At 46.8% G+C, this 22,822-nt stretch overlaps 1 protein-coding gene and 1 pseudogene across 10 annotated transcripts in view; both read left to right on the forward strand.

Moving 5' to 3' along the window:
• On the forward strand, positions 4,069-4,642 carry RHOG2P (RHOG family member 2, pseudogene; annotated as a pseudogene).
• Positions 18,179-22,822, forward strand: part of TAF1 (TATA-box binding protein associated factor 1) — a 100,303-nt gene continuing 95,659 nt past the window's right edge. For all 10 annotated transcript variants that reach the window (XR_010154851.1, XR_010154852.1, XR_001713978.4 and 7 more), the window contains exons 1-3: positions 18,179-18,435; positions 19,438-19,552; positions 19,992-20,108. Coding sequence is in view for 7 of the 10 variants with exons in the window: in XM_016943026.3 (XP_016798515.1) it covers positions 18,256-18,435; positions 19,438-19,552; positions 19,992-20,108 (412 nt within the window). In the remaining 3 variants the exon portion in view is untranslated. The remainder of the gene's footprint in view (positions 18,436-19,437; positions 19,553-19,991; positions 20,109-22,822) is intronic.

The raw sequence follows: 22,822 nt of genomic DNA on the forward strand, positions 1-22,822 counted from the left end.
GAATGGCTCTGGAGAATGATCGGATTGAGAACCCCCGAGCCAATCCCTAACTGCGATCTTCTCTCTCCGAGTCTCCCTATCCCCCAGGAGGTTGTTTTAGAGACGGTTGTCTTATGAGCCACTCCCTGGATGGAAGGGATTTGAGGATGGGGTGAGGTGTGTGTATGTCAGGGAGATTGAGCCAGCTTTCCTGTATGTGAATCCGATGGAGGGTACCTCTCTGTCCCAGCCTCACACGTCCACGTGAAGCCCCGGAATCAACTACCCTTGGTGGAGAAGGATGTGTGTGAAGTGTCAAACGGGCTTGTGGTGTAAGTTGATGGATCACTAGGCTTGCCTGTCCTTCATTTAAATTTCCAAGTGCAAGATAGTCTCCTCTGGCTCAGGGCTGGGGAGGGTTCAAATGGCTTGCTTCATCTCGGAGTGTCCTAGAGTCTCTTTTAACCTGTCTTGAACCAAATAAGTCAGTCTCCCCTGATTCAGTAGATAAACTAAGTTGCAGAAAGTAGAGTAGATTAAAAATGGGGTCTTCTATTGAATTATTTGGGTTTCAGAAAGTTAGAGAGAGCCATTCAAGTGGATGTAAACTCAGACTTGTGGGAAGACGGTTGACACATGGAGAATGTGTTAGAAACAGTACCACTTTGAGCTGGACTCTTGTCTTGACTGTTGTTAGGACTTTCATATTGTGTGTCTAGCCCAGGAGACAGTTGACTGCCAGGCAGACTGTACCTGTGGAGAAGGATGCTTTAGGACAAGCTTGTCCAACCCGTGGCCCAACACAAATTTGTAAACTCTCTTAAAACAATTTTTTTTTGCAATTTTTGTTTTTTTTAGCACATCAGAATCGTTAGTATATTTTATGTTTGGCCCAAGACAATTATTCTTCTTCCAATGTGCAGGAAAGCCAAAAGATATGGACACCACTGCTTTAGTAGATGAGGTTGGAAGACTTTTAAGACATTGTAATACCAGGGTTAGGAGTGAATGACTCACTCAGGGGCCTTCTGGGGTGCTGTCTCGACAGCTCCAGGCCTCTCCCAGTTTCCAATCCTTTAAGCATACCTAAAGATCTCTGATTTATTTGTTTGATTTATTTATTTATTTATTTATTTATTTATTTATTTATTTATTTATTTCAGACAGGGTCTGGCTCTGTCACTCAGGTTGGAGTGTTGGCCAGGCTGGTCTTGAACTCCTGACTTCAAGTGATCTGCCCTCCTCAGCTTCCCAAACTGCTGGGATTACAGGCGTGAGCCACCGTGCCCGGCCTGTCCCTAAGAGTTTTACTCTGGTTCAGCAACTGCCTAAGTTGCACTGTTGTTCTGGAAGCAGTCACTTTGAGCAGAGGTGTTGGACACTGGATGATACCTAGAGGAAGCTGGGAAAATGAGTTGCACAGACAGTAATTGTTGTAGGAATTCAGAGGGGAAATACATTTATCCAGATCAGGAAAGTCAAAGAAGGCTATTCTCGAGGAAGGTGGTGATGACTGTGCCCCTTTTCTATCGACCTTGTGTGTTTGATCCTTATGCCTATTCCTAGATGGAAAAAGAACCGGCTGATGGTCAGTGAATACCCTGGGGTGGTTTCCTACCAGAGTTAAATTATGCTCTGGACTTATTTTAGCTGTGGAACCTGTGCTAAAGAAGACTTCTAGGTGGGAGGCCTCGCCACTCAGAATTGGCTCTGTGTGGGCAGAGAGCAACCCCTAGTGGGCTTGTGGAAAGCATATTCTGAAAGCCACTTTTCTTCTTCTTTTTTCTTCTTTTTGAGACAGGGTCTCCATCTGTCATCCAGGCTGGAGTCCAATGGTGTGATCACAGCTCACTGCAGCCTCGATCTCCCAGGCTCAAGCAATCCTCCCACCTCAGCATCCCAAGTAGCTGGGACTACAGGTACGTGTCACCACGCCTGGCTAATTTTTTTTTATTTTTAGTGAGACGAAGTCTCACTATATTGCCCAGGCTGGCCTCAAACTTCTGAGCTCAAGGAATCCTCCCACCTCAGCCTCCCAAAATGCTGGGATTACAGGCATGAGCCACACACCCGGCTCACTTTTCTTTATTCTGACCAAAATGAGGTGTTGTGTTTGTTTTTGCCTATGATATGGGCCTAATGTAGACCTTAGCTAATGAGACAACAGAATGGGGGATGTCTCTATTTCCCCAAATCCTCAAGGTGAGAAATAAATTGATTCTCAATTTTTTTTCTGTAACCAAATATATATGATTATTTAATGCCCTTTCCTCTGTGCTCTGACACTTAAAGAAGGTACTGCTATAAGAATTAGGTCTGAAATTAGGGCAGTAGTTAAGAACCTACAGAAAGTAGAGTACTTCGGGACCTAAATTGAGGGCAAGGCATTGATGGGGTATTAATATGGGGGTATAAATATAGGAACTCATAATAAACAAGCTTCTTGGAGATCATCTCTGCCATATCATTTACTGTGAAATACTGATTCATGAAGAAATGGATGAGTATGGTGGCATTAAGACCTGTAGTTTTACTCACATAAGGTTGAAGGGGATGAGACTCCTGGTTTATCTAGCATTGTAACCATATTACAGAATTTTTGCCTTCTCCAGTAGTAGAATAGTAGAATTATTAAGAAGACATAGTAGCTTCTAACACTTAATGAGTACTGGCTATGTGAGAGAGACTAATAAGTACTACGCATGCCTTCTTTCATTTAACCCTCAGGTTAAAAATTTTCTCTGGCTGGGTGCGGTGGCTCATGCCTGTGATCCCAGCACTTTGAGAGGCAGAGGCAGGTGGATCACTTGAGGCTAGGAGTTCAAGACCAGCCTGGTCAACACGGTGAAACCCTGTCTCTACTAAAAACGCAAAAATTAGCTGCGCGTGGTGGCACATGCCTATAATTCCAGCTACTCGGGAGGCTGAGGCACAAAAATCGTTTGAACCCAGGAGGCAGAGGCTGCAGTAAGCTGAGATGCACCCCTGCACTCTAGCCCGGGTGACAGAGCAAGACTCTGCCAAAAAACAAAAACAAAAACAAAAACGACAAAACTTTCCCAAGTTCACAAAGATTAGAGGGAGAACTGGGTTTTGCCTCCTGACTTCAGAGCCCAGACTCTTAACCATTTCTTTTTTCTTTCTTTCTTTCTTTTTGAGACAAGAGTCTTGCTCTGTCACCCAGGCTGGAATGCAATGGCGTGACCTTGGCTCAATGCAACCTCTGCCTCCTGGGCTCAAGCGATTCTCCTGCCTCAGCCTCCTGAGTAGCTGGAATTACAGGTATGTGCCACCGCGTATGGCTAATTTTTGTATTTTTAGTAGAGATGGGGTTTTGCCATGTTGGCCAGGCCGGCCTCGAACTCCTGACCTCAGGTGATCTGCCCGCCTCCGCCTCCTAAAGTGCTGGGAATACAGGCGTGAGCCACCGCGCCTAGCCCTCTTAACCATTTCTCTAGCTGAGTGTGACTTGTCTGCCTTTCTCTCCAGTATTGTGATGTCTCTGTTTTTCAGGAATGGAGGTTCCTCTGCTGGCTCTATAGCCAGAGACCCAAAGTGACAGCCATGTTTCTTGATTCAACCCTGGAAACCTTCTATGATAATTTTTAAAAATTACTAACCATTTATTGAGCACCTACAATATTTTAGTACCTTTGATACAGTAGATCCAGACCTTATGATAACGGTGTAACACAAATACCTATGTGGATGAATGGTTTTTAATCTTTTTGAGCTCACCCAAAGATTAAAAAGCCTTCTGTGAGATACTGGTGACAGCTCTGGACCTTCTTTCCAGAAAAATTCACTTATGCACATATACATAGTATTGTACACAACTTCGGAAGAGGCTTCTAGGACCTACTGAAGCCCATCCTCTAGTAGTCCACAGACTCCAGGGTAAGAACTCTTGACTTATACAACCCTTTGTAGCTGACTCTTGTATGGCATTAAGGGTATAGAGAGTGTGGGAGGCATCCTATCTTCCTCATCTTCTCCTCAGAGAGAAATGTTTAGAATAGCTCCCTACATTAACCAAGCATCTCTGAATATTCTTTCTGTCTCTCTTGTACATAGGACTACAAGGGAAGAATGCAGACAATCAAATGTGTGGTTGTAGGAGATGAGGCTATAGGTAAAACCTGCCTCCTCATCAGTTATACAACAAATGTCTTTCCTGAGGAGTATATCCCCCCACTGTCTTTGACAACTATAGCGTCCAGACATCCGTGGATGGGCAAATCGTTAGCCTGAACACGTGGGACACTGCTGGCCAAGAGGAGTATGATGACTGCGAACACTCTCCTAACCCCAGACCAGTATCTTTGTTATTTGTTTTTCCTCTGGGAACCCATCCTCTTATGCCAATGTGAGGCATAAGTGGCACCCAGAGGTCTCCCATCATTGCCCCAATGTGCCTGTTCTGCTGGTAGGCACCAAGAGGGACCTGTGGAGTAACCTTGAGACAGTGAAGAAGCTGAAGGAGCAGAGCCTAGTACCCACGACTCCCCAGCAAGGCACTTCCCTGGCTAAGCAGTTGGGGGCTGTGAAGTATCTGGAATATTCGGCCCTGATGCAGGATGGGGTGCATGAGGTATTTTTAGAAGCTGTCCGGGCTGTGCTTTACCCTGCTACAAAGAACACCAAGAAGTACATCCTCTTATAGCTTCTAGGTGCCACTTGGGGACTGCAACTAAGAAGTATAAGGGTGATATTCCTTTGTCAGCAGTTAAAGAGTGCCAGCATGAGCCATTGCAGAAACCCTAGACTGCAGGATATTCAGCTCTTGGAGGAACAAAGACAGACTTGTTTGTACATGGCTGCTTTGAAGTTTGGTCTGACCTTTTGGAGGAAGGTGTGTGTGTGTGTGTGTGTGTGTGTGTGTGTGTGTGTGTGTGTGTCTCCCTCGTCAAAGTGGTAAGAGGAGGTGCCACTCAGTGCTGTTCTTTTCTCTCCTGGCCAGGCAATGACTAAGCAGAGCAGCTTAGGACTGTTCATTGTAGACTTTTGCTTGTCTGCTTTTAAATCTAATTGGAGCTTTCCTTGCTATATTTACCACTGAGCAAGTGCCTCATGGAAGGACAAGTTTATCTGGTTTTATTTATTATTATTATTATTGTTATTATTATTTTTTTGAGATGGAGTTTCTTTCTTGTCACCCAGGCTGGAGTGCAATGACGCCATCTCGGCTCACTGCAACCTCCACCTCCCAGGTTCAAGCGATTTTCCTGCCTCAGTCTCCTGAGTAGCTGGGATTACAGGCGCCCACCACCATGCCGGGCTAATTCTTTTGTATTTTTAGTAGAGACAGGGTTTCACCATGTTGGCCAGGCTGGTCTTGAACTCCTAACCTCAGGTGATCCACCCACCTCAGCCTCCCAAAGTGCTGGGATTACAGGTGTAAGCCACCGTGCCCAGCTTATTTTTATTATTTTTTTGAGAGAGAATCTCACTCTGTCACCCAGGCTGGAGTGCAGTGGCACGATCTTGGCTGACTGCAACCTCCACCTCCTAAGTTTCAAGCAATTCTCCTGCCTCCTGCCTCAGCCTCCTGAGTATCTGGGACCATAGGCACGCACTACCACACCTGGCTAATTTTTGTATTTTTAGTAGAGATGGAGTCTCACCATGTTGGCCAGGCTGCTCTCAAATTCCTGACCTCAGGTGATCCGCCTGCCTCTGCCTCCCAAAGTGCTGGGATTATAGGTGTGAGCCACCATGCCCGGCTGGTTATCCAGTTTTTAAATCTCATTGCTTTAAACTTTCTCATATATGAATTTTTTTTTTTCGGTTATTGAGACAGAGTCTCGCTTTGTCATCCATGGAGGCTGGACTGCAGTGGCAGTGGCATGAACATGGCTCACTGCCATCTCGACCTCCCAGGCTCAAGGGATCCTCTTGCCTCAGCCCCCCAAGTAGCTGGGACCATGAGTGCGTGTCACCATGTCTGGTTAATTTTTGTATTTTTGTAGAGATGGTGTTTCACCATGTTGCCCAGGCTGGTCTTGAACTCCTGAGCTCAAGTGATCCTCCCATCTTGGCCTCCCAAAGTACTGGGATTACAGGTGTGAGCCACCGTGCCTGGCCGACTAATTTTTGAAAACCATATTATGGGCCAGGTGCGGTGGCTCACGCAGGTAATCCCAGCACTTTGGGAGGCCAAGGCAGGCAGATCACGAGGTCAGGAGATCAAGACCATCCTAATACGGTGAAACCCCGTCTCTACTAAAAATACAAAAAAAATTAGCTGGGCGTGGTGGCGGGTGCCTGTAGTCCCAGCTACTCCAGAGGCTGAGGCAGGAGAATGGCATGAGCCCGGGAGGCGGAGCTTGCAGTGAGCCGAGATAGCGCCACTGCACTCCAGCCTGGGCAACAGAGTGACACTCTGTCTCAAAAAAAAAAAAAAATAAATAAATAAATAAAACCATATTATGTGTGATTCCTGGGTGTTCCCAGTGTTGACATGTTTCTCCCATTCTTGAGATGAGACATGTTCACAAAAATGGTTTAGGAGCATTTTTTAAAGTTCTGTGAGTTGGTAATAGATGTTCCTTAAAAGAGTTCTGTGAGAAGAACAGAACTCTGTTCTTCCTACTGGGGATTAAAAAAAAAAAAAAAGGAAAAAACGGTTCTGTCATCAAATAAGCTCAAGAACCAGCAATTTAAAATAGTGCTGAGCGCGGTTGCTCATGCCTATAATCCCAGCACTTCGGGATGCCAAAGCGTGTGGATGGCTTGAGCTCAGGAGTTTTAGACCAACCTGGGCAACATGGCGAAACTGTCTCTACAAAATATGTGAATATTAGCCGGGTGTGGTGGTGTGCGCCTGTAGTCCCAGCTACTGGAGGGGCTGAGGTGGGAGGATCACTTGATCCCGGGAGGTTGAGGCTGCTGTGAGCTGGGTTTGTACCACTGTACTCCAGCCTGGGTGACAAAGAGAGGCTCTGTCTCAAAAATAAACAAATAAATAAATGAAACTGAACAGGTTCTTTAATGGCAAGACTTTATAACTTAATATGATGTATGTAACATTTCTCAAACTTATTTCACCACTGAATTTTTTTTTGGTCCCATGCAACACCTATTAATATGTTTGGTGACAATATTTCTTTTTTTTTTTTTGAGATGGAGTCTCGCTCTGTCGCCCAGGCTGGAGTGCAGTGGCGTGATCTCGGCTCACTGCAACCTCCGCCTCCCGGGTTCAAGCAATTCTCTGCCTCAGACTCCTAAGTAGCTGGGATTACAGGAACCCGCCACTGGGCCGGGCTACTTTTTGTATTTTTAGTAGAAACAGGGTTTCACCACCTTGGCTAGGCTGGTCTTGAACTCATGACCTTGTGATCCACCCGCCTCAGCCTCCCAAAGTGCTGGGATTACAGGCGTGAGCCACTGCGCCCGGCTGATACCATTTCAAAGAATGGGTTAATGGGAACTAGGAATTTCCAAGGAAGAGGCTGTAAAACCAAAAAGCATAATGTAGTCTTGTTCTTTTTGATGCTTTCCTCTTCATGCCTTTGAGACAAATGTTTATCAGCATGATCTTGTTATTTGTTCCTTTGCTTCGGGAGATGGGTCTGGCACTTAGTCATGATAGTAGTGCATTGGAGGTGGGATCTGACAGTGAGATCTGCTATCACATCCTGATAACACTATGGGCCTTGTGATGTGGAATTACCAATCCCTCTGAAAAAAAGCTTGTGTCTAAGTCTTCCGTGTGGCCCCTCTGTCACTTTCAGCTTTAAGAATAGACCACTCAAGGTTAACCCACAACAGGGTGCAGTGGCTCACTCCTGTAATCCCAGCTACTCACAAGGCTGAGGCAGGAGGATCGCTTGAGGCCAGGAGTTCCAGAGCAGCCTGGGCAACATAGGGAGACCCCCATCTCTATTAAACATTAAAAGAAAAAGGAGAAAAAAATAAGTTAACCCCCTAAATAAAACTAACAAATAAAATACTGTCCTGCCAGTCATTGTTGGAGTTCTGTACTTTTTCTGAGACTTCTCTTCTGCCCTTGTGTCTGGGTTTAGCTGTTCTGAGTCTACACAGGCTGCCTTGCTTGCTTCCTGTCCTTCCCTGCTTGGAACATCTCCCTGTGTGTTTATTCAGCTCTGTGTGTCTTTTGAGGTCTTTTAGTTGCTCCAAGAGAGTTTTAGCATGTTTGATCCATATCTTTTTTTTTCTTTTTTGAGACGGAGTCTCACTTTGTCACCCAGACTGGAGTGCAGTGGTGCTATCTCAGCTCACTGCAACCTCCACCTCCTGGGCTCAAGCGATTTTCCTGCCTCAGCCTCCCAAGTAGCTAGGGTTACAGGCGCCCGCCACCACACTCAGCTAATTTTTGTATTTTCAGTAGAGACAGCGTTTCACCATGTTGGCCAGGCTGGTCTCGAACTCCTGACCCCTGGTGATCCACCCGCCTGTGCTTCCCAAAGTGCTGGGATTACAGGTGTGAGCCACCGAGTCTGGCCCAGATCTATATCTCTAGCCACTGAGGTCGTTCCCCTTGTGGTTATAAAGCAGTTCAAGTTTTGCTGGAGTTGCTAAGCTTGCTCCGGGGCAATAAGAGTCAGATTTCGACTGGGCGCGGTGGCTCACGCCTGTAATCCCAGCACTTTGGGAGGCCGAGGCGGGTGGATCACGAGGTCAAGAGATCGAGACCATCCTGGCTAACACGGTGAAACCCCGTCTCTACTAAAAATACAAAAAATTAGCCAGGCATGGTGACGGGTGCCTGTAGTCCCAGCTACTCGGGAGGCAGAGGCAGGAGAATGGCGTGAACCCGGGAGGCGGAGCTTGCAGTAAGCAGAGATCACGCCACTGCACTCCAGCCTGGGCGACAGAGCGAGACTCCATCTCAAAAAAAAAAAAAGTCAGATTCCACGTCCTAGTGGGCCTGCTTCTCTTCCCTGCTTGTATTTTTGACCTTTTTCATTTGATCTGGAAGGAAAACTTACTTCTTCACCTAGTGCACAGTGGTTGATAACTCCACTGTGCACACATGCTCCCTGCCAAATAGCATTGGGTTTTTGAGAGTTTGGGAAATGAAGCTAAAGGATTGCATGGTCCCCACCCCCTGCAGTGGGTAAGGTGTCTGTGCTTTGTTCTGTGGTAGCCTCCCTGTTGCTCTTTGACAAGGTTTGGTCAGCATAGCCTCCTGGATAGGGGTGACAGATAAAATACACGATGACCTGTTAAATTTGAACTTCAAATAAACAGATAATTTTCTAGAATTTTTTTAAATCCCCAAACTGTATTTTTTTCAACAGAAATTTTTTAGTGTATATACCATGCAGTATTTGGAACATACACTAAAACATTATTGTTTATCTGAAATTCAAATTTAATGGGCCATCTTGTGTTTTTATTTGATACATCTGTCAAGCCTACTCTTGGAGAATCTGGAACCTGAAAGTCAAGCAGATATCAAGTATTGATAGAAGATAAAAGGTTACATAAGCTCCCTATTCTCTTTCCTTTTCTTCTGGTTTCCCTTTTCTCTCACCATGGGCTAAAGTGCATGGGCTAAAGTGGTTTTTTTTTTTTTTTTTTTTTTTTTTTGCTTTTCTTTTTTCTTTCATCACTGCACCCTTAACTTTGGATAGCTCTTCACTGTTGACACCATTGGTTGTCTAATGGCTGTGGAGAGTCCAGGTTGGGCATGTGAACCCTGACAATTTGAGACAAATCTCAGTTAATTTAGAAAGTTTTATTTTGCCAAGACTGAGGATGTGAGCCCATGACACAGCCTCTGGAAGTCCTGATGACATGTGCCCAAGGTGGTCAGAGCAGTTTCATTTTATACATTTTAGGGAGACATGAGACATCAGTTAACATATGTCAGATGAACATTGGTTCGGTCTGGAAAGGTGGGACAACTCCAAGCAGAGAGGGTGCTTTCAGGTCATAGGTAAATAAGAGACAAATGGTTGTATTCTTTTGAGTTTCTGATTAGCCTCTCCAAAGAAGGCAATCAGATATGCATTTATCTCAGTGAGCAGAGGGATAACTTTGAATAGAATGGGAGGCAGATTTGCTCTAAGCAGCTCCCAGTTTGACTTTTCCCTTTAGCTTAGTGATTTGGGGGACCCAAGATATTTTCCTTTCACATTTCCCTCCTTTTTATTTATTTAATTATTATTATTATTATTATTATTATTTTTTGAGACGGAGTCTCGCTCTGTTGCCCAGGCTGGAGTGCAGTGGCGTGATCTCTGCTCACTGCAAGCTCCTCCTCCCAGGTTCACGCTATTCTCCTGCCTCAGCCTCCCGAGTAGCTGGGACTATAGGCGCCCGCCACCACGCACAGCTAATTTTTTGTAGTTTTAGTAAAGATGGGGTTTCACCGTGTTAGCCAGGATGGTCTCAATCTCCTGACCTCGTGATCCGCCTGCCTTGGCCTCCTAAAGTGCTGGGATTACAGGCGTGAGCCACCACACCTGGCCCCTCCTTTTTATTTTTAAATTTTTTTTGGAGAAAGCACTTTAGAAGAAAATTAGTCTCTGGTTCCAGGTTTTGTCTGATCTCTCATGGCTAGGATGGTTTATTCCTAGACAGGTAGGTCCTGAGTTATTAGGAAAGCTAATTTTTATTATTTATGTATTAATATTTAAGACACAGTCTCATTCTGTCACCCAGGTTGGAGTGCAGTGGTGCAATCTCAGCTCACTGCAACCTCTGCCTCCCGGGTTCAAGTGATTCTCCTGTCTCAGCTTCCCAAGTAGCTGGGATTACAGGTATGCGCCACCACACCCGGCTAATTTTTGTGTTTTTAGTAGAGACGGGGGTCTCACCATGTTGTCCAGGCTGGTCTCGAACTCCTGACCTCAGGTGATCTGCCTGTCTGGATCTCCCAAAGTGCTGGGATTACAGGCATGAGCCACCGCGCCCGGCCAACACACTTTCATAAGCAATGATACCAGCAATTTAGTCCATCCTGAAAGAACTGAGGGTCCTGAGAATTTAACCACGTTAAACGCAGTTTTTTTACATAATGAACTGAGGAAAGGCCAGGTATGATGGCTCACGCCTGTAATCCCAGCACTTTGGGAGGCCGAGGTGGGCTGGAGCTCAAGAGTTAGAGACCAGCCTGGGCAATATGGTGAAACCCTGTTTCTACAAAAAATACAAAAATTAGCTGGGCATTGTGGTGTGTGCCTGTAATCCCAGTAATTGGGAGGCTGAGGTGGGAGGATGGCTTGAGCCCCAGAGGCAGAGGTTGCAGTGAGCTGAGATTGGACCACTGCACTCCGGCCTGGGGGACAGGAGTCAGACCCTGTCTCAGGGCTGGGCATGGTAGCCCGCACCTGTAATCCCAGCACTTTGGGAGGCTGAGGTGGGCGGATCACTTGAAGCCAGGAGTTCAAGACCAGCCTGGCCAACATGGCAAAACCCTGTCTCTACTAAAAAAAAAGAAAAATTTAAAAAATTAGCCGGGCATGGTGGTGTGTGCCTAGTCACAGCTACTCAGGAGGCTGAAGCAGGAGAATTGCTTGAACCCAGGAGGCAGAGGTTGCAGTGAGCCGAGATTGTGCCACTGCACTCCAGCCTAGGCAACAGAGCAAGACTCCATCTCAAAAACAAAAACAAAAAGAGCCAGACCCTGTCTCAAAAAAGAAAAGAAAAAAATAGATGGTCTGCGGCTGTCAGCTTCATCTTCAATATTGTCTTGTCCCTTCTTACAATGAGTTATCTATTTGTAAACCGCTTTCTTTTTGTTGTTTTTTTTCGAGACAGAGTCTCGCTCTGTCACCCAGGGTGGAGTGCAGTGGCGCAATCTTGACTCACTGCAACCTCTGCCTCCTGGGTTCAAGTGATTCTCTTGCCTCAGCCACCCGAGAAGCTGGGATTACAGGCCTGCGCCACCACGCCCGGATAATTTTTGTATTTTTAGTAGAAGCGGGGTTTCACCATGTTGGCCAGGCTGATCTCGAACTCCTGGCCTCAAGAAATTCACCCGCTTTGGCCTCCTAAAGTGATGGGATTACAGGCGTGAGCCACCTCACCCAGCCAAATGCTGATTTCTTTATGGCATTGTCCCCATAAACTTTTCATGAAGCACCAATGATTTCACCATTCTTTCATCCAAACTTGAACATAAATTTGATGTTCTTGCTTCAATTTTAGCAGAATTCATATTGCTCTGATAGGGGCTCTTTTCAAACTGATGTGTTATCCTTTGTAATGCCTGAAACTAGATCCTGTTTAGACATTTTTTTTTTTTTTTTGAGACGGAGTCTCACTCTGTAGCCCAAGCTGGAGTGCAGTGGTGTGATCTCGGCTCACTGCAACTTCCGCCTCCTGGGCTCAAGCGATTCTCGTGCCTCAGCCTCAGGAGTAGCTGGGACTACAGGTGTGTGCCACCATGCCCGGCTAATTTTTGTATTTTAGTAGAGACGGGGTTTCACCATGTTGCCCAGCTGGGTCTCGAACTCCTGAGCTCAGGTGATCCGCCTGCCTAGGCCTCCCAAAGTGCTGGGATTACAGGCATGAACCATTGCGCCCGGCCTCAGCAAATAATTATTAAGCTCCTACTATGTTACAAGCATTACCATACTAGGGGCTGGAGTTGTAAAGATAAGACATCATTTAACGTGCTTTGCCTCTTCCAGTCATCTTAGCAAAATATCCTTCTGTTTGTTATAAAAATTGACTAATTCTGGCTGGTAATTGTGTAGCGCTGGTGCACTTGTAAGGAAAGAACCATGTATTTGTATTCAAACCCAGCTTTATTGAGGTATAATTTACATAACATAAAATCCACCCATTTCAAGTGTACAATTTAATAATTTTTAATACATTTACTTAGTTGTGCAGCCATCCCCAAGATCCAGTTTTAGAACATTTCTATCACCCCAAAAAGATGCCTCATTCAGTAAATCCCTGTTCCCACCTCTAGCCCTAGACAAACTAGTCTACTTTCTTTTACAGATGTCTTCTCTGGGTATTTCATATAAATGAAATAATATGACATATGGTCTTTTGTAACTTACTTCATTTTGGATGTTTTCAATGCACATTCATTTTGTAGCATGCATTAGTACTTCATTTCTTTCTTTTTTTTTTTAGAGATGGGGTCTAGCTGTGTTGCCCAGGCTGAAGTCCAGTGGCTATTCACAGGCACAGTCATACCACACTAAATCTTGAACTCCTGAGATCAAGCAATCGTCCTGCCTCAGCTTCCAAAGTAGCTGGAATTACAAGTGCTGGCCACTCTGCCTGGTTACAATTCTTTTTATTGCTGAATAATATTCCATTATGTGGATATCCCATACTTTGCTTATCTATTCATCAGTTGATGGACATTTGGGTTGTTTCTACTTTTTGGCTATTATTAACACTGCTGTGAACATGTACAAAGTTTCCTGTGGACATATGTTTTAATTCTCGTGGGTAGAAAACTATGAGTGAAATTGTTGGGTCACAAGGTAAATTTATGTAAAACCATTTTTTAAAAATTTTTTTGAGATGGAGTCTCACTCTGTTGCCCAGGCTGAAGTGCGGTGGCATGATCTCCACTCACTGCAACCTCTGCCTCCCGGGTTCAAGCTATTCTCCTTCCCTAGCCTTCCAAGTAACTGGAATTACAGGCATGTGCCACCATGCCCAGCTAATTTTTTTGCATTTTTAGTAGAGATGGGGTTTCACCATGTTGGTCAGGCTGGTCTTGAACTCCTGACCTCCAGTGATCCACCTGCCTTGGCCTCCCAAAGTGCTGGGATTAAAGGCGTGAGCCACTGTGCCCGGCCTATTTTTAAAAACATTTCTTTTTGAGATAGAGTCTTGCTTTGTTGCCCAGGCTGGAGTGCAGTGGCGTGATCTCGGTTCACTGCCAACCACCGTCTCCTGGGTTCAAGCGATTCTCTTGCCTTAGCCTCCCGAGTCGCTGGGATTACAGGCGCCCGCCACCGCATCCAGCTAATTTTTCTATTTTTAGTAGAGATGGGGTTTCACCATGTTGGCCAGGCTGGTCCCAACTCCTGACTTCAGGTGATCTGCCCACCTGGGCCTCCCAAAGTGCTGGGATTACAGAAGTGAGCCATCGTGCCCAGCCTATTTTTATTTTTTTTAAAATTTTTATTTTACTTTCTGGACAGAACAGTGTGAATATATAAAACCATGTTTTGAATCAAGAATGGTATCTTTAGGTTAGGTGTGGTGGCTCATGCCTGTAATCCCAACACTTTGGGAGGCCAAGGCGGGAGGACTGCTTGAGCTCAGGAGCCCACCCTGGGCTACATAGTGAGACCCTGTCTCTACCAAAAAAAAAAAAGAATATTATGTTATCTTTTATATTTATAGAACCTGAAGTCTCCTTCCACATCCTACAAGCCTCTACCTCTCATTGAATCTGCTTTTTCTCAAGCACAAGCATCCAAGAGACAATATGTTGTACTAAATAACTTTTTTTGAGGCAGAGTCTCGCTCTGTTGCCCAGGCTGGAGTGTGGTGGTGCGATCTCAGTTCACTGCCAACCTCCATCTCTTGGGTTCAAGCGATTCTCTTGCCTCAGCCTCCCGAGTCGCTGGGATTACAGGCGCCCACCACCGCATCCGGCTAATTTTTGTATTTTCAGTAGAGACGGGGTTTCACCATGTTGGCTAGGCTGGTCTCAAACTCCTGACTTCAGGTGATCTGCCCGCCTGGACCTCCCAAAGTGCTGGGATTACAGGAGTGAGCCACCGTGCCCAGCCTATTTTTATTTTTTAAAAACTTTTTATTTTACTGTTTGGACCGAACAATGTGAATATATGAAACCATGTTTTGAATCAAGAATGGTATCTTTCGGCCGGGTGCGGTGGCTCACGCCTGTAATCCCAGCACTTTGGGAGGCCGAGGCGGGCGGATCACGAGGTCAGAAGATCGACACCATCCTGGCTAACACGGTGAAACCCCGTCTCTACTAAAAATACAAAAATTAGCCGGATGCGGTGGTGGGCGCCTGTAGTCCCAGCTACTCAGGAGGCTGAGGCAGGAGAATGGCGTGAACCCGGAGGTCGGAGGTTGCAGTGAACCGAGATCACGCCACTGCACTCCAGCCTGGGCGACAGAGCGAGACTCCATCTCAAAAAAAAAAAAAAAGAATTGTATCTTTAGGTTAGGTGTGGTGGCTCATACCTGTAATCCCAACACTTTGGGAGGCCAAGGCGGGAGGATTGCTTGGGCTCAGGAGTTCAAGACCACCCTGGGCTACAATAGTGAGACCCTGTCTCTACAAAAAAAAAAAAAGTTATCTTTTATATTTATAGGACCTGAAGTCTCCTTCCACATCCTACAAGCCTCTACCTTTATTCAGTCTGCTTTTCCTCAAGCACAAGCATCCAAGAGACAATATATCGTACTAAATAACTTTTTTTTTTTTTGAGACAGAGTCTCGCTCTGTTGCCCAGGCTGGAGTACAGTAGCGCGATCTTGGCTCACTGCAACCTCCACCTCCCGGGTTCAAGCGATTCTCCAGCCTCAGCCTCCCAAGTAGCTGGGGCTACAGATGTGCGCCACCGTGTCGGCTAATTTTTTTGTATTTTTAGTAAAGATACAGTTTCACCATGTTGGCCAGCTTGGTCTCAAACTCCTGACCTCAGGTGATCTGTCTGCCTCGGCCTCCCAAAGTGCTGGGATTACAGCCGTGAGCCACTGTGCGCACTGCTACATAACTATCATAAACTACATTAAAAAGCATTCCAGGCTGGGCGCGGTGGCTCACGCCTGTAATCCCAGCACTTTGGGAGGCCAAGGCGGGTGGATCACCTGAGGTCAGGAGTTTGAGACCAGCCTGGTTAACACGGTGAAACCCCGTGTCTACTAAAAATACAAAAATTCAGGTGCGGTGGTATGCTCCTATAGTCCCAGCTACTCAAGAGGCTGAGACTGGAGAATCGCTTGAACCTGGGAGAAGGAGGTCGGCACTGCACTCCACCCTGGGCAACAGAGTGAGACTTTCTCAAAAAAAAAAAAATAAGAGAAAGAAAGAAAGATCATCCTTTCGCATTCTCCCAATATAACTGATTTAGGCAAGGGACATCAATGAATGCTAAAACCACATTGGGTGCAAGGTCAATGGGGAAAAGAATATTCACAATTTATTCTGCAGAAGGATGGGCTCAGTACCAAAAGACTGAAAAAAAAAAAGAATATTCACACAATCTCTAAGTATCTGTGGATTACTTAGTAATTACACAGGGTTGTACCTTTGTGATGGAGCAATCTGGTGGTGACTACTTTATCAAGGTGATGAAATTTAGCATCACCAATACTAGGACAACACTGTATTTGACAGTGTACCTTCTGATGGCTGATAAAATATTTAACCTGGGCCGGGCGCGGAGGCTCACTCCTATAATTTCCAGCACTTGAGGCGGGCGGATCACGAGGTCAGGAGTTCGAGATCAGTGTGGCCAATATGGTGAAACCCCGGCTCTACTAATCATACAAAAATTAGCCGGGGGTGGTGGCGCCGAGATCGCACCACAGCACTTTATCCTGGGAGACAGAGCAAGAGACTCCGTCTCAAAAAAAAAAAAAAAAAAAAAAAAAAAAAAGGCCGGGCGTGTGGTGGCTCACGCCTGTAATCCCAGCATTTTGGGAGGCCGAGGTGGGCGGATCACGAGGTCAGGAAATCAAGACCATCCTGGCTAACACAGTGAAACCCCGTCTCCACCAAAAATACAAAAATTAGCCGGGCTTGGTGGCGGGAGCCTGTAGTCCCAGATACTTGGGAGGCTGAAGCAGGAGAATGGTGTGAACCCAGGAGGTGGAGCTTGCAATGAGCCGAGATAGCACCACTGCACTCCACCCTGGGCAACAGAGCGAGACTACGTCTCAAAAAAAAAAAAAAAAAAAAAAAGGAAACAAGAGAAATTCGGATCATGGAATGTTTTCAAGACAACTTGCCTGGATTCTTCCAAATATTTAGTGTCATGAAAAACAAACAAGAAGGCAGGTGGATTCTGGACTAAAGGAAGATGACCAAATACAATGCATGAAACGTGAATGGATCCTAGTATTGGAAAAAAGGGAGAATGAGGAAGAGTGCTATGATGTGGTAAAGAAATTATTTCAGTCTATATTATCATAATATGTGAAAAAAGCAAGGTGAAAGCCGGGGTGGTGGCTCATGGCTGCAATCCCAGCACTTTGGGAGGCTGAAACGGGCAGATTGCTTGAGCCCAGGAGTCTGAGACCAGCCTGTGCAACATGACGAAACCCCGTAAAATGTTCCAACTAGGACAACTGGGGAAATTTAAGTGCGGACTCTTCCTTAAATAATATTGACTTACTTCCTAAAGTTGTGATAAAGGTACTTTGGTTCCATAGTTAAGATGCTTATTTTTAGGAGTGAAGAACAAGATGCCCATAAATGGTTTAGAAAAACAAAAATCCTAGCAAAATGTTAACCATTGTGAGTCTAGGTGAGGGGTCAGCTGTTCATTTTACTAAACTTTCACATTTTCCGAAATAAAACGTTGGGGGAACAAGTATTTTTTTTGAGGCGGGTTGGAGTGCAGTGGCCCGATCACAGGTCACTGCAGACTCCAACTCCTGGCTCCCACCTCAGACCCCCCAACAGCTGGGACTACAGGCACTGGCCACCACATCTGGCTAATTTTTTTGATTTTGTGTATGGATGGAGTCTCGCTTTCTTGTCCAGGCTGGCCTCATACTCGTGGGCTCAAGCGATCCTCCCACCTCGGCCTCTCAAAGTGCTGGAATTACAGGCGTAAGCCACCGCGTCCGGTCAAAAAATCAATTTCTAGGGAAAAATGTCAACTCAAAACAAGTAACCTGCATAGCTGGGGAATGCCTGTATAATTTACGTCAAGTCTCTCCTTGGGACCGAGCGGTGAAATTGCACGCAGCACAAAGACCGGCTCTTACCCTTACTTCCGGGTATTGTGGTACAGGAACCCGAGGTTGCCTGAGCGTAAGCCACGTGACCCGAGCAGCTCCTTCTGATTGGAGGAAGAGCCACTGCTCTAATTCGGTGCCGTGAGAAAGCTCGCGCGCGGAGCAGTGGGAGTGGGCGGGACTGAATATTTTCTTTGACCAACCGCTTTCCACATATCCATCCTCCTGATCCCGTAGCGTCGAATCAAAAGCCGTTAGTAAAGTAGTTACTTCTTTCTCTTAGGATAGCCGGTCTTTCCGGGTTTTTCCCCCCCTTCCCCCTCCCCTCTCCCCCCTTCCCCCTCCCCTTCCCCTCTGTATTGAGCTTCCGGTAGAGGCTGATAGGGTAAGGGAGCTCAGTAAGTCACTTCTGGGCGACTGTTGTTTTATTTCCGGTCTATGGGACCCGGCTGCGATTTGCTGCTGCGGACAGCAGCTACCATCACTGCTGCCGCCATCATGTCAGACACGGACAGCGACGAAGATTCCTCTGGAGGCGGCCCATTTTCTTTAGCGGGTTTCCTTTTCGGCAACATCAATGGAGCCGGGCAGCTGGAGGGGGAAAGCGTCTTGGATGATGTGAGGGGGTGGGCGTGGGGGTAGGGCTGGGGGGGTGGGGCTAAGCAGAGGAAGGAGGTGCGGGGAGGAAAGGAGAGGGTGCTCAGGCAGCGAAAACAGGGCGCAGCTAACGCCGGGGAGGAGGATCCCGTCCTCATGGGTGCGGGAGCAACGTGGCGTGGGAGTGATCGTTCTGGGGGAGAGTGGGCAGAAGAGAGCGCGAGGCGAGCCCGGGGCCAGGGGCGCAGGGAATAGTGGCTTTGGAGCTAGCGCTCTGCCGACCAGACAGTAGGACACATGCTGGTTTCGCCTACTGAGATGGCTTCCCACCCGTAACCTGCTTGGAGATTCTTGACACTGCCTGCCCCTCTGACATCGCTGCCCTGAGATGGCTCTATAGAGCCAGAGGACTGGACAGGACCTGCCCCCCGCTCGTTTGGTTCCGGCCTCAGGCTTAGGACAATGGGGTGTTCCTAGCACCCGGGCGGGCCTCCTGGTCACAGTGCGCCTTTTAGGTGGTTCTCCCAGCGTCTTCACTGACTTTCGTGAAATAGTGTCCTGCGCCCTAGTGAAACTACCCTGCCTTAGGCCCGTTTTCTTGAGGAGTGAAGCTGTCGGCGGCTGTGGCCCCTCCTGTGCCGCAGGCGCATGCGAAACAGGGACCGAACGAGCCCCGCCTCGACGCCTCCAATCCCACTGATCCCCCTGCCTCGGCCCTCGTTCCGAGAACGACCGTTCCATTCATTCAGTCTTGGCAGTAGTTATTTGATTCGTCTTCTCTTGTAGTATTATACTTTAAAGTGTGGGCGATGCAGTTGGCTGTGGTGCTTTAATAAAGATCTGATCGATGCGGAGTTTGGTAGATGTGTATTACAGTTCTTGAACGTGTTGCTTGTTTTGGCACACTGCACAGTCATTTTTCATGTGGATTTGTGACTTTGTCGTGGACCAGGGAAATAAGTCCTGTGGTGTGGGAGTCGTAGGTTTAGTTGTTATCTTCGACTCGTGCTGTCCCTTTTTCAGGAATGTAAGAAGCACTTGGCAGGCTTGGGGGCTTTGGGGCTGGGCAGCCTGATCACTGAACTCACGGCAAATGAAGAATTGACCGGGACTGACGGTGCCTTGGTAAATGATGAAGGTGAAGTCTGGGTTGTGGGGAGTAGGCGGGGGAGGAGGGTAGCCACCTACTATGTATGTACTTTTTTGTGTGTGTAAGATGGAGTTTCGCTCTGTCTCCGAGGTTGGAGTGCAGTGGGGCGATCTGGGCTGACTGCAACCTCCGCCACCCGGGTTCAAGCATTTCTCCTGTCTCAGCCTCCTGAGTAGCTGGGACTACAGGCACGCACCACCACGCCTGGCTAATTTTTGTATTTTTAGTAGAGACAGGGTTTCATCATATTGGTCAGACTGGTCTTGAACTCCTGACCTGAGGTGATCCGTCTGCCTTGGCCTTCCAAAGTGCTGGGATTACAGGCGTGAGCCACCGCATCCAGCCTGTACATGTACTTTTAAATGGGAATTATCTGAGGGAGTGAGGGTCACTTACTGTTGTTGCGATTCTCCCTGCTTTTTCATAGGGTGGGTTAGGAGTACAGAAGATGCTGTGGACTATTCAGACATCAACGAGGTGGCAGAAGATGAAAGCCGAAGATACCAGCAGACGATGGGGAGCTTGCAGCCCCTTTGCCACTCAGGTGATTCTTTGGTGTATTGGCTTGAACATTCCAGTGCATTATCCTGCTGTATAGTCCAGTTTGGGCTCTGGTTTCCATACCCGCTGTCTGCCATTGTTTCTGCTCTCTGTGCCTTTGCTTTGGCTCCTCCACTCCCTTTGTCAGGTCAGTTCCAAGTAGCTGCTATCTTTTTTTGTGTTCTGGCCAGTCTTAACCGTATTCATGTGGTTATTCCTCACACTGTTCAGTCATGAATTCTTAGTTAATGACAAGTAGCTTTCTTGTCACCTGGTATTTGAATACCTACAGGGTTTGTGAGATACACTTCAAAGTTGGAAACTATGAAATAAATTCAGTTTTTGCCCTTAAGGAGTGGATAGTTCAAGAAGGATACAACGTCATACATAAACAATGAACTAGGCAGGACGTGGTGGCTCACCAGATTACCTGAGGTCGGGAGCTTGAGACAGCCTGACCAATATGGAGAAATCCCGTTTACTAAAAATAAAAAATTAGTCAGGCGTGGTGGCGCATGACTGTAATCCCAGGTACTCGGGAGGCTGAGGCAGGAGAATTGCTTCAAACCGGCAGGTGGAGGTTGCAGTGAGCCGAGATCGTGCCACTGCACTCCAGCCTGGGCAGCAAGAGTGAGACACTCCGTCTCAAAAAAAAAAAAAAAACAAAAAAAACCCAATAAAAAACACCTTTTTTTTTTTTTTTTTCCGAGACGGAGTGTCTCACTTTCTTGCCCAGGTTGGAGTGCGGTGACACGATCTCGGCTCACTGCAATCTCCACCTCCCAGTTTGAAGCAATTCTGCCTGAGCCTCCCATGTAGCTGGGACTACAGGGGCCCGCCACCAAGCCCGGCTATTTTTTTGTATTTCTAGTAGAGACGGGGTTTCACCGTGTTAGCCAGGATGGTCTCGATCTCCTGACCTCGTGATCTGCCTGCCTCGGCTTCCCAAAGTGCTGGGATTACAGGCGTGAGCCACCACGCCCGGCCACATCTGGCCAATTTTTTTGTATTTTTAGTAGAGAAGGGGTTTCACCATGTTGGCGAGATTGGTTTCGAACTCCTTACCTCAAGTGACCCTGCTCCCCTCGGTCTCCATAAGTGTTAGGATTACAGGTGTGAGCCACCGCACCCTGCCTAAAACAATGAACTTGATACCTGCTTGCAAATATGTTTTTTTCCTCTTTGGTATAAGGTGCTACATTGTAGAATCAAAACATCAGACTTAGAAGGTAGAGTCAGTGAGTGGAAGGAGTCTTAGGAATTATTTATTCGTAATCTCTAGTAGAAAAGGAAAACTTGAACTTTAGAGAACTTTATAATAAAATGTGGGATTTTATCAAAAGTAATACAATTAGCTAGTAGTAGACTGACTAATTTAGCTCAGTTCATTAGACGTTGTTTGAGCACTTGTTATGTACTCTAAACTGATAGGCAGTGTGTTTCTTTTTTTTTTTTTTTTTTTGAGACGGAGTCTCGCTCTATTGCCCAGGCTGGAGTGCAGTGGTGCAATCTTGGCTCACTGCAAGCTCTGCCTCCCAGGTTCATGCCATTCTCTTGCCTCAGCCTCCCGAGTAGCTGGGACTACAGGCGCCCGCCACCACGCCTGGCTAATTTTTTTTTTTTTTTTGTATTTTTAGTAGAGACGGGGTTTCACTGTGTTAGCCAGGATGGTCTCGATATCCTGACCTCGTGATCCACCCGCCTCGGCCTCCCAAAGTGCTGGGATTACAGGCATGAGCCACCACACCTGGCCTAGGCAGTGTGTTTCAAAGATAATGAAGTCCGCTGGGTGTGGTGGCTCAGGCCTGTAAACCCAGCACTTTGGGGGGCCCAGGTGGGCAGATCACGTGAGGCCAGGAGTTCGAGACCAGCCTAGGCAACATGGAGAAACCCCGTCTCTACTAAAAATAAAAAAATTAGCTGGACATGGTGTCGTGCGCCTGTAGTAGCAGCTACTCAGGAGGCTGAGGCGTGAGAATGGCTTGAACCCAGGAGGGGCAGGTTGCAGTGAGCCGAAATGATGCTGCTGCATTCCAGCCTGGGCGGCAAGAGCTAAATGCTGTCTCAAAAGATAATGAAGTCCATTTTCTGATCTTGAGAAGTTCAATTTAGTGGTCTGGAATCTAGAGGTATTGGTCCATAGTTCATTTTTGGCACTGCCCTGTTCTACCTCTCACTGCTTGAGACTCCCCCACCCCACCCCACCTGACAGAGTCTCTCTCTGTCACCAAGGCTGGAGTGCAGTGGTGCGATCTCAGCTCACTGCAACTTCCACCTACCGGGTTCAAGTGATTCTTCCACCTCAGCCTCCCCAGTAGCTGGGACTACAGGCGTGTGCCACCACTCCCGGCTAATTTTTTTTGTATTTTTAGTAGAGATGAGGTTTCGCCATCTTGGCCAGGCTGGTCTCGAACTCCTGACCTCAGGTAATCCGCCCACCTTTGCCTCCCAAAGTGTTGGGATTACAGGTGTGAGCCACCCCGCCTGGCCTGCTTGAAACTTTTATGTGAAGTTGCTCGTTATTTATTCATCGTCCACCTCTTCGAACTAGATTTCAGGCTGCTGATAAATGTAGATAAAACCTTGGTAAATACTTGAACTTAGTTTTTTCGGGACAGCTTATGGATTTGAGTGCTACTTATATGAAAAGAATTAACTGTGTTGCATATACAAAAAGTAACCCACGAAAAATAGAAGATATAAGCCCTGCCTTTAAGG

This window comes from Pan troglodytes, chromosome X (genome assembly GCF_028858775.2).
Source record: "Pan troglodytes isolate AG18354 chromosome X, NHGRI_mPanTro3-v2.0_pri, whole genome shotgun sequence".
Taxonomy (NCBI): Eukaryota; Metazoa; Chordata; class Mammalia; order Primates; family Hominidae; genus Pan; species Pan troglodytes.